Source organism: Mytilus californianus, unplaced genomic scaffold (assembly GCF_021869535.1).
Source record: "Mytilus californianus isolate M0D057914Y unplaced genomic scaffold, xbMytCali1.0.p SCAF_45, whole genome shotgun sequence".
Taxonomy (NCBI): domain Eukaryota; kingdom Metazoa; phylum Mollusca; class Bivalvia; order Mytilida; family Mytilidae; genus Mytilus; species Mytilus californianus.
In genome coordinates, this window is record NW_026262696.1 from 983,233 (window position 1) to 998,371 (window position 15,139).

Sequence of the window (15,139 nt, forward strand, 5' to 3'; positions counted from 1 at the left end):
GTAAACAGTCATGATAGCCTAAACATAACTTTTGATGACTTCAATTCTACCATGATATACCTTTGGCTAGGTAGCTTCTTGTATTAATAACCGTCATCCCTCTATTTAAGAACTGTGATACAAACATAAGCTCAAGAATACCGTAACAACTTGGAGATATATTCTTCATAATTATGTAAATGATGCTACATAAAAATGAAAAGCCAAAGAGGGACACTTTAAGAAACCTCTTCTGTCATAAAGTTTTAGTTCTCACACATATCTCACCTTTTATTTCTAGGTATCTGTCTAGGAAGTTTTTTTATGCCATGTGGTATAGAACCACTAAATTAAATTTGGTCCCGGTCAGAAAAAAAAACATACAGGAAAGATGTGCTTTGTTAATAAGTAAAATATTTGGGTAATTTTGTTATCAGAACGGACTTGGAATCACTATAGAACCCTAGTTGAAAGGGTCTTTTGAATAATAAAAGAACTATATGAAATTATATTAAGAGGGCACATTTGCCCTGTTGTTCAGATCAGGAGTACATGTTCTTGTACTACAAAACTTCCAGGAACCAGTGCGCTCTAATATGCAATTGAAGGTAAAACTATGTTAAATTTGTTTAGCACAAGTCAGGATAAAGTATAGTTTTAACATGAAATGACTGCCACTTTATTTGAACATAGGACAAAGTTACTGCTAGAAATTGCAGAATTTAACATAGAAAGCAACGGGGCTATGGATTAGTGGTTTTATTCCTTGTGTTAAGTTCAAAGGGAAAGATACGATCAACATAGTAAGTAAACTTTGAATTATGGAATAAAATAATTTTGATTCTGCATGTTATCAAATTTCAGATAACATTTTTTTCGTGCATAACAAGCCTTGAAACACATCTGCCTTTAAAACAAAACTCCGAAAAGGACCAGCAAAAAAGAGGTTGCTAAAACAACTACTGTGACCACACTGGGATATTTGTAAGTTCTTTGTTCCCATGTTTGTACTCTGTAAAATCTGCATTGTGTAATATGGTGGTCTAAACATAATGACGTAAGTAAAACAAGATAGTGTATTGTTTTTATTATAACAGTTTAAAATATAATATCCGATATAGAGACAATATCTTCCTGCTTTATGTTGTCGATCCAAATCACATGCAAGTGTTTGTCCTGTTTTCAGACTATCTGAAAAATATAAAAATTCGTCACTGCATGACATAACATTTTTTTTCTTTCAAATTATTCAGAAGTTAAGGGCAAGTTGACCATGAATGGGCTTAGCTATTCTATTCAAAACATTTTTGTTCGTATAGTGTCTCAAGTATTTATTCATCCCGGCTTTTTAATATTTTGGTTTTTGTGTGCGTCTGATAAGGTAAACTTGAAAAGCGCTTCGGACGTACCAAATTTATAAAGTGTATCAAAAACATTAACAGTACAAATGTAATGCACTAGATGTGGATTTCGTCAATCAATGTGTCTTAAGTGATGCTTGAGGTCAACATATTTGAAAGACCAAACACTTGTGAAAACGTTGAAGAGCTGAAAAAACTAAAAAGTACGAAACGTAAAGCCAAACACAGACAAGGAATCGGAGTTACGCATGAGTAATTATGTTGGCATTATATGTCGACACACATTGTATTTATTGACAAAGGTTATGTGTTGTTTTCAACTGTACGGGGTTCCGGGAGATAGCGGTTGTTTAAATGTGGAGGTTGAAACAGTTGTATCACGTGACATTTGATTATGAGGGGATGCAGTACGAGATTCTGTGAAATAGCGGTTGTTTCAATGTGGAGGTTGAAAAGGTCTTATCACGTGACATCTGTCTATGCATCAGCCCAGTCTGTCTCCAAGGAAGAGTAGGATAATGGTATGACTTCAACAGATTTCCAAAAGTTTGACCACACTTTTTTTACCCCCTCACCATGCTTAAACCTATGGTCAGGTGATTTCACGCAGACGACATGTTATTGATGCTAAATATGCTTACTTACAAGGTATAAACTTTACTGGTACGGGTACTGATTTTGTTCTTTTACTGCAAAATAAAACGAATATCAATATGCATTTTTATACAGACGATTCAGTGTCTATGTTTCATAAAATAAAGATACACCGAGTCTTCATTAAATTTGCACTATCCATGTTTTTCTAGTGGTTTTCATCTTGGTACAACTAAATAACGAAAAGGAAGTCATTTGAAGGTTAGGTTTGGACTGGCATTATAGTTTGGAGTCTGTGTTACAAACACAAAAACATTTTAAAAGGCAAAGTAACAGTTCACTTGACAATAAGCACTGAATAGTATGCAACTCTTTCGATAACAGAAAGAAAGTCACAAAATGAAATTCAAGAACAAATTGTTAACTCTTTTTCTACTACGTCATAATGTTTATATTTCCACGTTTAATTGTATATTTATGTGATAAAAGAACAGCATTCATAATCAATGCGGTCAAAATTCCAATGGTATGGTCAATTGTAACATGTATTGGTGTCTTTTAAATTTTAATGATAAAACTCACATGACAAAATAAAACAGACATTACAAAATTCTCTTTTGTTTTTGTTTTTGTTTTATTTTAAACACACACAACAAAACAAAAATACGTAGAATACACATTTTAATCATTGTCTGATTTTGTATCTATCAGCATGATCAGAAAATAAATGCTGATTTTTTTATTCATGTTATGTTTTTTAAATTCTGTAGAATTATAGTTGTCAAACGGACTATTATGTTTTTGTAATTCAGTAGTTGTCGCTTGTTGCTGTCTCCAATATTTGTTTTGCTTTAATAATAGTTTTTGGTTTTCTCTTTGAAATTGTTTCACAAATTTGTCATGCTTGGGCCTTTTACAGCCTACTATACGCTACAGTTTTTGCTGATTAGTGAAGGCCATACGACGACTTACTGATGTTTAGTCTCTGATAGATAGTTGTCTCAATGGCATTTATATCACATCTCATTATTCATATATAACATACCTGGTTGGTAGCCCTTTTGTTCAACAACGATAATCTCAATTTTCCCTATAAGCAAACAATTGGTTTTGTTACAATGTGACATTCCATAAGGGAGCAACCATTTGATTTTTATCTGGGGGCTAGGATGAAATTAGAAAAAAAAGGCAGGACAGAAGTTTTGAGTAAAAAAAAAGGCAGGATGAGCAACTTGGCAAAAAAAAAAGGCAGGATGACAATTTATGTACAAAAAGTCAGGATAATCTAATAAAAAAGGCAGGACCGAATAGAGTGAAAAATAAAAAAGCAGGACAGAGATTACACTTGAAAAAAATGCAGGAAAACATTTTTCATCCTAGACCCCCCCCCATAAAAATCAAATGGTAGCTCCCTAACCTTGTGTATACAAGGTTTCATTTTTTTTTCCAAACGATTTTCTAGTTCTTACTTTAATAATTTAATTCAATTCGCATGTTTCAAACATATTTATTTAAACTACCGTGATGAACGTATATTGTAATCGTTATTGAATTACATATCGGCATATACATTTACTATTATTCAAGATTGATTGATTGATTGATTGATTGATTGGTGTTTTAACAACACTTTTAACACTATTGTGCTATTTCGTGGTAGTCAGTTTATACTGGTGGATGAAGCCGGAGTGCCCGGAGAGAACCACCGACCTTCGGTAGGAAAACTGACAATCCTAGTCAATTAAGATTGGAGTTGAGTGCACCCAGCAAGTGCGGGATTCGAACTCACAACCTCAGTGTTGACTGGCTAGTGATACAGTAGTTCGACTACTTCGACCACTCGGCCACCGAGGTCCCCTATTGTTCAAGAGATACGTGAAATAGAAATATCATGGTTAATATGATTTGATAGAATTGAAGAGTTCTTTCAAGTTTCTCGCTGCATTGAAGACCCATTGATGGCCTTCGGCTGTTGTCTGCTCTATGGTCGGGTTGGTCAGTGTCTCTTTGACACATTCCCCATTTCCATTCTCAATTTTATGAGTCTTGTTGTTTTTCATGTTATTATTTCCAGATTTAGTGGGTTTTTTCACTAATTAATCAACTTAGTTTTTAGTAATTTCCTTAACTTCAGTTGAGTTCTAACGATTGAAATTATAGTAATGAGTACCATTTTTGTTTTGTAATATGTTTTGGGTTGGGTTGTACTCTTTAAAAGTTTATTATTTTAGGGGGTGTAGTTTTATTTGAGCTGTTTTGGGTTGAAAAAATTTCTACACAAAGACTGTAACTATTTTAAAATTTAGTTGATATAAGAACCCTACAAATCAGACCAAATTCACCTTTTATTTCGTATTTGAATGTTCCAAAATCAATTGAAGTCTTATACGTGCACTTGCATAAGGTTGACTTCTATCCGACGAAGCTCATTTTTTTATTATTTGATTCTTGTTTTTTCGAAGAATATTTTAATATTTTAGACGAAAAAGATTTTTTGACTTGGTGTAAATTTAGAATATGTAACCATAAACTTCCAGTCGAACTTGGAAGATGGTTCAATATAGAAAGGGAAAATAGAAAGAGTAATTTATGCCATCTAGACATCGGGGATGATTCCATTACATTATAAATTGTTCACAATTTTATAGAAGAGAGAAATAGATTTATAAAACAAAATTTAAATAGAAGGCCAATTGTTAATAATTTAATTCAATTCGCATGTTTCAAACATATTTATTTAAACTACCGTGATGAACGTATATTGTAATCGTTATTGAATTACATATCGGCATATACATTTACTATTATTCAAGATTGATTGATTGATTGATTGATTGATTGGTGTTTTAACAACACTTTTAACACTATTGTGCTATTTCGTGGTAGTCAGTGTATACTGGTGGAGGAAGCCGGAGTGCCCGGAGAGAACCACCGACCTTCGGTAGGAAAACTGACAATCCTAGTCAATTAAGATTGGAGTTGAGTGCACCCAGCAAGTGCGGGATTCGAACTCACAACCTCAGTGTTGACTGGCTAGTGATACAGTAGTTCGACTACTTCGACCACTCGGCCACCGAGGTCCCCTATTGTTCAAGAGATACGTGAAATAGAAATATCATGGTTAATATGATTTGATAGAATTGAAGAGTTCTTTCAAGTTTCTCGCTGCATTGAAGACCCATTGATGGCCTTCGGCTGTTGTCTGCTCTATGGTCGGGTTGGTCAGTGTCTCTTTGACACATTCCCCATTTCCATTCTCAATTTTATGAGTCTTGTTGTTTTTCATGTTATTATTTCCAGATTTAGTGGGTTTTTTCACTAATTAATCAACTTAGTTTTTAGTAATTTCCTTAACTTCAGTTGAGTTCTAACGATTGAAATTATAGTAATGAGTACCATTTTTGTTTTGTAATATGTTTTGGGTTGGGTTGTACTCTTTAAAAGTTTATTATTTTAGGGGGTGTAGTTTTATTTGAGCTGTTTTGGGTTGAAAAAATTTCTACACAAAGACTGTAACTATTTTAAAATTTAGTTGATATAAGAACCCTACAAATCAGACCAAATTCACCTTCTATTTCGTATTTGAATGTTCCAAAATCAATTGAAGTCTTATACGTGCACTTGCATAAGGTTGACTTCTATCCGACGAAGCTCATTTTTTTATTATTTGATTCTTGTTTTTTCGAAGAATATTTTAATATTTTAGACGAAAAATATTTTTTGACTTGGTGTAAATTTAGAATATGTAACCATAAACTTCCAGTCGAACTTGGAAGATGGTTCAATATAGAAAGGGAAAATAGAAAGAGTAATTTATGCCATCTAGACATCGGGGATGATTCCATTACATTATAAATTGTTCACAATTTTATAGAAGAGAGAAATAGATTTATAAAACAAAATTTAAATAGAAGGCCAATTGTTAATAATTTAATTCAATTCGCATGTTTCAAACATATTTATTCAAACTACCGTGATGAACGTATATTGTAATCGTTATTGAATTACATATCGGCATATACATTTACTATTATTCAAGATTGATTGATTGATTGATTGATTGATTGGTGTTTTAACAACACTTTTAACACTATTGTGCTATTTCGTGGTAGTCAGTGTATACTGGTGGAGGAAGCCGGAGTGCCCGGAGAGAACCACCGACCTTCGGTAGGAAAACTGACAATCCTAGTCAATTAAGATTGGAGTTGAGTGCACCCAGCAAGTGCGGGATTCGAACTCACAACCTCAGTGTTGACTGGCTAGTGATACAGTAGTTCGACTACTTCGACCACTCGGCCACCGAGGTCCCCTATTGTTCAAGAGATACGTGAAATAGAAATATCATGGTTAATATGATTTGATAGAATTGAAGAGTTCTTTCAAGTTTCTCGCTGCATTGAAGACCCATTGATGGCCTTCGGCTGTTGTCTGCTCTATGGTCGGGTTGGTCAGTGTCTCTTTGACACATTCCCCATTTCCATTCTCAATTTTATGAGTCTTGTTGTTTTTCATGTTATTATTTCCAGATTTAGTGGGTTTTTTCACTAATTAATCAACTTAGTTTTTAGTAATTTCCTTAACTTCAGTTGAGTTCTAACGATTGAAATTATAGTAATGAGTACCATTTTTGTTTTGTAATATGTTTTGGGTTGGGTTGTACTCTTTAAAAGTTTATTATTTTAGGGGGTGTAGTTTTATTTGAGCTGTTTTGGGTTGAAAAAATTTCTACACAAAGACTGTAACTATTTTAAAATTTAGTTGATATAAGAACCCTACAAATCAGACCAAATTCACCTTCTATTTCGTATTTGAATGTTCCAAAATCAATTGAAGTCTTATACGTGCACTTGCATAAGGTTGACTTCTATCCGACGAAGCTCATTTTTTTATTATTTGATTCTTGTTTTTTCGAAGAATATTTTAATATTTTAGACGAAAAAGATTTTTTGACTTGGTGTAAATTTAGAATATGTAACCATAAACTTCCAGTCGAACTTGGAAGATGGTTCAATATAGAAAGGGAAAATAGAAAGAGTAATTTATGCCATCTAGACATCGGGGATGATTCCATTACATTATAAATTGTTCACAATTCTATAGAAGAGAGAAATAGATTTATAAAACAAAATTTAAATAGAAGGCCAATTGTTATACTATTTACTGAAATTATGTCTTCTACAAATAGAACAGATCTCATAAATTTATGTAAGTTTATAAGAATTATAAACAAGCGAGTGTGTCCTCCTGAATAAATTGATTTTTTTTTATTATTTGTCTGCTTTTAATTTATTTGATATTTTTACATCATCTTTTGTTTGCTTCGGGTTTTTATGTGTCAGATATTCGGGAGTCTCTGAATAATCTGTTCAAAATTGTCTGTGCCGTTTTAGCTTGTTATATAAAATATGAGCTGTCGGCTGATTAAGGCCGTATGTTGACTTCTATCTGTCTAAGAAGAGGCATTTCATATCTGCATTCTTTCAATTTTTAGGTCGTTTATCTCTGTTCTTTAAATTTTTAGTTCAATCTGTTTAGTCTTTATATTTTAGCACGCCATTATTTTCTTTTGTTTTTTCTTTGCCGTTTACTTTCTACTTCGTGCCAACTAGATTCCCAATGTTGTCCTTGAAAAAGTTGGAAAACTAAATCACTTTACAAAAAGAAGGATGTATACATTAGATCTATATACAAATATATACACACATTGTTTGTCTCTGGAGGCATTTTTTAGTTGATCTTAGTAAAACAATATTTTTGCTTACTGACCAAAGGCCTTAATTGTGGTGATCTGTTCACGCATACATACTTTTTTTTAGTTCATAAGTTGTTTGGTTAAAAAAAAAACGATTTAAGAACTGTTCTGTTTTGTCAATTTTTAAAGTTTTATCTTTAATTGTTAAAAAACAGAGAAATACCAGAGAGATTTGACTAAACTGTTGTTTTTATCTGGAGCTCTTAGGTCTTGTTATCCTTGAATAGGAGAACTAATAAATAATGGCATTTAAGACTTCATTGATTGACTTAAAGGGGCACTAGCTACGAGATACATAAAAAAATTCAAATTATGATTTTTTTTTTGTTCAATCATTAATGAAAGTGAAATTGTGAAATTATTATTCGCTATTAGCAGCCAGTATAGTTCAATTTTGTCAAAATAAGCTAAGAATCATCAATGATGAATTATTCACTTGCAAGTGATTAATTTGACCTCTTGGAATCCGTATTCATGTGAACTTCAATTTAACCCCTTAGCTAGAGATGGATTATGCATGATTGGTGCGTGTTAAGCTACTAAAAGAAAAGATTGTCAACATTGAAAGTGAAACAAAGGTAAATCATTTGATTGACTGATTCGATCCACAAAAAATCATTCTTATACAGGTAAAATTGAAAACTAACTTATTTTTTTAACCTTAAAATTGAAATCAAACAGACATAGAAAAATCCATTTGCACGAGTTCCATATATCTATTGATATTTATGTTTATGATTATATCGTGTCGTGTGACTGTTGGTTGTTTTCGGGGTCATCTCGATAGTTAATTAGATGGCGTCTAGACTAAAATACACACGAAACGAAGCTACATATTATCGAGCCCATGCCCTGTGAATTGTTTATTTAAAACTTTTTATAATTTGGATAAATGTTTTTATAAATCTAATATGAGAATTTGAGTCAAATCGGTGAACATGAATTTGACAGCTAGTGCCCCTTTAAGGTTCATGTGGACCCTTTGGTTAAAATGGCTGCATTTTCACCTCAAAGTTTATTCTGAGTACAGACAAACCTGTGTATCTGGAAAAGGTTTAAGGCATAGCATGTCCTAGATAAATGAAATTCAAATATATTTTATGTTTTAGAAAATTAAAAACTTAACAGGATTTTGCAGTGCACTTTTTTCATTCCTCCAGAAGATGCCAACATAGACTGAGTTGGGAAAGAGGTTTGAGAATTTCCCCACAAGTAATAATTGAACTGAACTGTATTGATTGACATGGACAATAGAAGGACGATAGATATCTGACAATAATTGGTCATTTAAACTGTGTACCTGAGTGGACCATATCAAGTGAAACTCAGCTGTTCGTTAATTTAATCATCTTCTGCATGGACGAAAAAAAGTGCACTGCAAAATCCAGTTAAGTTTTAAATTTTCTAAGGGTCCACATGAACCTTAAACACCACTTCCTGACATAGATATCTCAAAACTACAAATAATTATAGAATGCCTAGTTATCAACCTTAATTTCTTGTATTCAAAGATTAAAAATACCTTTTTGGCCTCGGTTCCCTGGATCACCTCTTGGTCCTGGTGGACCTCTTGGTCCTGGGGGTAGTGCTGGTCCAGGAGGTCCCTTATTACCTTTTTGTCCCTGTTTGCCCGGAGGACCTTGTTCTCCTACTGCCCCATTTGGGCCATTGGCCCCTGGTGTACCTACAGGACCTTTAGGTCCAATGGGACCTTCCTTTCCTTTAGAGCCTTTAGCTCCTTGTTGACCTCTACCTCCAGCGGGACCTACAGACCCTTTCTTTCCATCTGACCCCGGATTTCCTGGTGTACCATTATCTCCATTTTTGCCGGAATTTCCTTTAGGTCCTGTTGGTCCAGCTGGCCCAGGAAGTCCTCGTTTGCCAGCTCTACCGGCGTTCCCTTGAAGACCTGGTTTTCCCCTAGGCCCTTTAGTAAATCAATAAATGTGATTACATTTTGATGTTTTTGCTGATAATAACTTGTACGAAAGACCGATAGGGATATTCTGCTGTTAAAATTTCAAACTTCTAACTTGACACTTCTCCCTTCCAATTTATACGTTGGAACTGAAAAATGTCAGTTTGGATACGATAAATTCAATCTTGAAATTGGGAATTGTAAGCTCAGAAGAAGGAAATTTCAATTACGCTGAACGTGAAAAAATGTCAACTTGGAACTTAAAATGTCAACGTAGAACTGAGAATGTCAAAATGGGGATGGGAAATGTGAACTTGGACTTTAGAAATGTCAACTCTGAACTGATAAATGTCAAGTTGGAGGTGAAAAATGAATACGGATTTTTTTTAAATTAAATTGTCTTACCAGTCTTTTGTATGTTTGTTATAATGAGGTAATTAATTGTCTTATTTTCTTACAAAGTTTATGTTTATTTTACAACTAGAGGCTCTCAAGAGCCTGTGTCGCTCACCAGTATCGACTGTTGTTTTGGAAATCATGTAAAATAAGGTTAAAATCTTAATTAATAGTATTAGATACCCTAATAATGACTGAGGCCAAGTTTGGTTTAATTTGGCTCAGTAGTTAAATTAAAAGCAGGTCATCCCATTGTAGTCTTACAATAGTTACTGAAGACCCCTTATCATTATTTAAATTAGCTTTCAAGTTGTGACCATTTGAAATTGTTTTTATTTTACAATTTTCCCTTAGACTTCTATAGTAAACCCCTATGTTCTTTTTTTAGCCATGGCGGCCATGTTGGTTGGATGACAGGGTCATCGGATACATTTTTCAAACAAGATGCCCTATTGAAAATTGTGGCTAAGTTTAATTCTATTTGGCCCAGTAGATTAAGTGGAGAAGATGTTTGTAAAAGATTACAAAAAATTACGAAAAATTGATTTAAAGGGCAATAACTCCTTAAGGTCAATTGACAATTTTGGTCATATTGACTTATTTGTAGATCGTACTTTGCTGAACATTGCAGGGGTTAAAAAAATTTGTTACAGCTCACTAGCCCAGGACTTATTGGTAGCAGGATTTTACTAGCCCTGTTGAAAGAGCTGCTAGCCCATCAAAACTGACCTGCTAGCCCGAGTATACCTTACAAATTTAGAGTGGGTGTCCCTTGTTTTGAATGCGGCATTATACACGGTATTTGATAAAATAAATCAAATAAATTTTTGTTTTATTAATTATAACAAGGATCTCTAGACATCTTTTTGGATATCCCTTGTACTATGGGTTGTTAAATATTTTCGGGCACAGAAAACATGTTCATTGATATTGTCATGTTAAACCAGTGGTTCAATTCGTATATTTGTTGTTCCCACATAGAAAGCAGACTTTTTATCAGCGTGATCAGGAAAATAACGGCAATATTCACAAAACATCATCTCTTGTTTATCATCAGTAACAGTCGACCTTGCCCATGGGGAATCTTTCTGTCCATGACACCATAAATGTTTTTTTCTGCTTTTCCTGGTCGTATTTGACATTTTTTGGGATAAATTTTCAGCCCCATTACCCCCTTCATCTACCGTTTTTCGTTTTGAAACTGACAAAGTTCCTGTGGTGGCCGTACTAAAATGTTTAGAAATAATTTGTGCATGGTTTCAAGCTCAAATTAACAGCTGTCCGACAAGACAGGTCAATATCGATCATTTCATCATACACCCAAGTACCATTAATTGAAAATCTCGGCATAAGCAATGTACAATACCCCCTGTACTGAGAAATTGATATTGAAAGTACGTGAATTGCGATCAGTACATGATACCGGTCCACCCAGAGTTAGTTGTTCTATTTTTAAAACATGTAAAAAATCGGTTCAAATTCTTGGAATCCCGGATGACGTACGTAATTGAATCTCAATGGCTAAGATAGAATAGTGATGAGGGGATTTTCCACTTACTATTTTGGAAATGCCAAGAATTGTTTGTTACTAGTCCGTCGGGCATATTCGGTTACAAGTTTTAATTGCCCGAAGTGTAAAAGTCTAGTCCCGGGCGTCGGGCTAGTGGATTTTTTAACCCCTGCATTGCTGCTGTTCACAGTTTATCTCTATCTATAATAATATTTAAGATACTAGTAATAACCAAAAAGTACAAAATTTTCTTAAAATTACCAATTCAGGGGCAGCAACCTGATGCGTCCGAGATAGATTTTGACCTGATGAACATTTTTACCCCGTGTCAGATTTGCTCTGAATGCTTTAGTTTCAGAGATATAAGCCAAACTGCATTTTACCCCCCATGTTCTATTTTTAGCCATGGCGGCCATCTTGGTTGATGGGCAGGATCATTGGATATATTTTTTAAACTAAATACCCCAAGGATGATTTAGACCAAGTTTGGTTTAATTTGGCCCAGTAGTTTCAGAGGAGAAGATTTTTGTAAAAGATTACAAAAATTTAGGAAAAATTGACTTTAAAGGACAATAACTCCTTATGGGGTCAATTGACAATTTTGGTCATGTGACTTATTTGTAGATCTTACTTTGCTGAATAATTTTGCTGTTTACAGTTTATCTCTTATCTATTATAGTATTCAAGATAAAAACCAAAAACTGCAAAATTCCCTTAAAATTACCAATTCAGAGGCAGCAACCCAACAACGAGTTGTTTGATGCGTCTGAAAATTTATAGATAGATCTTGACCTGATAAACATTTTTACCCAATATCAGATTTGCTCTAAATGCTTCAGTTTCAGAGATATAGGCCAAAAACTGCATTTTACCCCCATGTTCTATTTTTAGCCTGGGCAGCCATCTTGGTTGATGGTTGGGGTCATCGGATACATTTTTTTTAAACTAGATACCCTAAAGATGATCTAGGCCAAGTTTGGTTTAATTTGGCCTAGTAGTTTCAGAGCAGAAGATTTTTGTAAAAGTTAACGGACGACGACGGACGACTGATGACGGACGCCAAGTGATGAGAAAAGCTCACTTGGCCCTTTTGGGCCAGGTGAGCTAAAAATACAACATACGTATCTTGTTAAATGTGTCGATTTATTTCCGTTAATTTTTAAGGAAAATTAACACACACAAAAACTCATATGGTTTTATCACATTTAAAAAAAAAGAACTGACCTTGATGAAGGTCGTTTGTTGTGTCGAAATGTTTTAATGCGATTTCACTTCATCTTGTTTATCTTTCATGTTAATCGTTGCTCAAATCTTTAGTTTTTAGCTTTTGTTCTATTTATGCGGCTTCGTCTTATTTAGACAATACGGTACTTATCAAACAATTACAATTATCCATCAAATTTGATAAGTTGGATCATCTAACGACAATGCAGAACAAACAGAAATGTAATTTTTTGTAATTGCGCCTGTCCCAAGTCAGGAGCCTCTAGCCTTTGTTAGTCTTGTATTATTTTTAATTTTAGTTTCTTGTGTACAATTTGGAGTTTAGTATGGCGTTCATTATCACTGAACTAGTATATATATTTGTTTAGGGGCCAGCTGAAGGACGCCTCCGGGTGCGGGAATTTCTCGCTGCATTGAAGACCTGTTAGTGAACTTCTGCTGTTGTCTGTTCTATGGTCGGGTTGTTGTCTCTTTGACACATTCCCAATTTCCATTCTCAATTTTAGAAAACATTTGCAAGTCTTTAGATTTGATCATTGCAGAAATATTAAGACTTTTATATAGAAGTGAAAAGGTTAATTCATATGCACAGAATTATATTTTTATGAAAGTGTGGTAACATGTCTTTTAGTGTCTAGCCCGTTCGTCCATCTGTGGGCAATTTTCAAGACTGAAAAGTTTGTTGATGGAGTTTGCAATAATTATTCTTTCTGCTATTTACTTGGTATTAAATATTAGACTATTTTTATTTTTTCGCAAATTAACGAAAAACTATAGATTTGGAATGAATTTAACTTAGAAATTAAATAATTAACCAACAATGTAGTCTGCTTGCTGGTATATTGCCATTTCAAAATCTAAAGAACTATTTGTAATTTCTTTTTGCGTACCCCAAAAACGAAAATACAGTCAATTCACACGGATGGTTTTGACATTTGATGTCCAAAAGTTATTTCCCTTAGATACTTAAATTATTGTTTTGTTTTTTTGGATTCCCTATTAGTGATTAGGAAAGTACCGTTTGACATTTTTTTTTTATCTTTTAACACAATGTTATGAAACATTTAAACAGGTCACGTTGAATTTGAAGTTTGGTTTTAGCATTTACTGTTAAGGAGGAATTTTTTGCAAAGGGGGTATATATTATCACTAGATCACCTAATTTTAGCTTTATGCAATCAAATAGTAAAATCGGCATTATTAATGTTCACGTGGTATTTTTTTATCTGTTTATTTTCATAACGAGCCCAATTGCCAATCCTCAAGGTTATATCGATAGTTAATCAGAAAACGCCCAGTTCCAAAATATTTGTTAATTGTTTCCGGAATGACTTTTCTAATTCTCGTATAATACTCCTTAGTATGTTAACAATCAACATTTAGAGTTTGAGTCAATTCAGTGGATATACATTTTGAAGCTAATGATAATATTAAATTATTTTCTTCTAACATTACCTCTTTTTCCCAGGCCTCCGGGTTTTCCTCTTATTCCTCGTGATCCTGAAAAAAAGTAATTATTATCAAACTATTGTGCACAATTATGGGTTTATGTAGATTTCAATTTAGCAACACATGTATATTAATGTTGAACTCACAGGCACGTGTCTCTAGCAATCAAATATACCTGGTATACTAGTATTTCTTTTACAAAGACAAGTGACAGAAGTTATGCGTGCATTATATTACTCTAAATCAGATTGTGCGTACTACTGCCAGGTGTACATAACCAACTCTAGTATGATCTAGTATGCTACATATGTAACAATGTGTTCTCTGCTTTAACTATTTAATGAGAACACGCTTTAATGTTTTACTTAATTAAGGAATGGAGATGTCTATGAAGAAATAACATAGCGTAGCGGGTTATTTAAAAGTGTGCACCACATTTTTTAGGTTATTTCGAATAGACAGAAAAATTTTTTACAGTCATTCCTCATAATTTAATTCTAAATTCTATTTTTAAGGAGTAAATCATGAAAAAAACGTTGAAGACATCACGGTCACATGACAAAATTATGTCTTTGAGCTGAGAGACAAAAACCTTTCAGCCAATCAGAAGACGTGTTACATTGTACATCCAATATTGTATTATTGAAAAAAGGGAGTTGCTTATACATTTATCAACGTCATTTGGTCTCTAGTGGATATTGGTTTCATTAGTAATCATACCACATAAAATTGAGAATGGAAATGGGGAATGTGTCAAAGAGACAACAACCCGACCAAAGAGCAGAAAACAGCCCAAGGCCACCGATGAGTCTTCAACACAAATCCCGCACCCAGAGGCGGGCTTCAGCTGGCCCCTAAACAAAAATGTGTACTAGAGTAGTTCAATGAAAGTGGACGTCACACTAAACTCGAAAACATATAAATGAACTAAAATTAAAAAACATACAAGACTAACA

General features: G+C 33.7%; 1 protein-coding gene across 1 annotated transcript in view; it reads right to left on the reverse strand.

The window, feature by feature from the left end:
- Positions 1-1,059: 1,059 nt before the first annotated feature.
- The window catches only part of LOC127699947 (uncharacterized), a 43,371-nt gene continuing 29,291 nt past the window's right edge, over positions 1,060-15,139 (reverse strand). The window contains exons 17-21 of the mRNA XM_052203321.1: positions 14,190-14,234; positions 9,209-9,613; positions 2,980-3,024; positions 1,986-2,029; positions 1,060-1,170 (exon numbers count right to left, since the gene is read on the reverse strand). Coding sequence (XP_052059281.1) covers positions 1,998-2,029; positions 2,980-3,024; positions 9,209-9,613; positions 14,190-14,234 — 527 coding nt within the window. The 3' untranslated portion in view covers positions 1,060-1,170; positions 1,986-1,997. The remainder of the gene's footprint in view (positions 1,171-1,985; positions 2,030-2,979; positions 3,025-9,208; positions 9,614-14,189; positions 14,235-15,139) is intronic.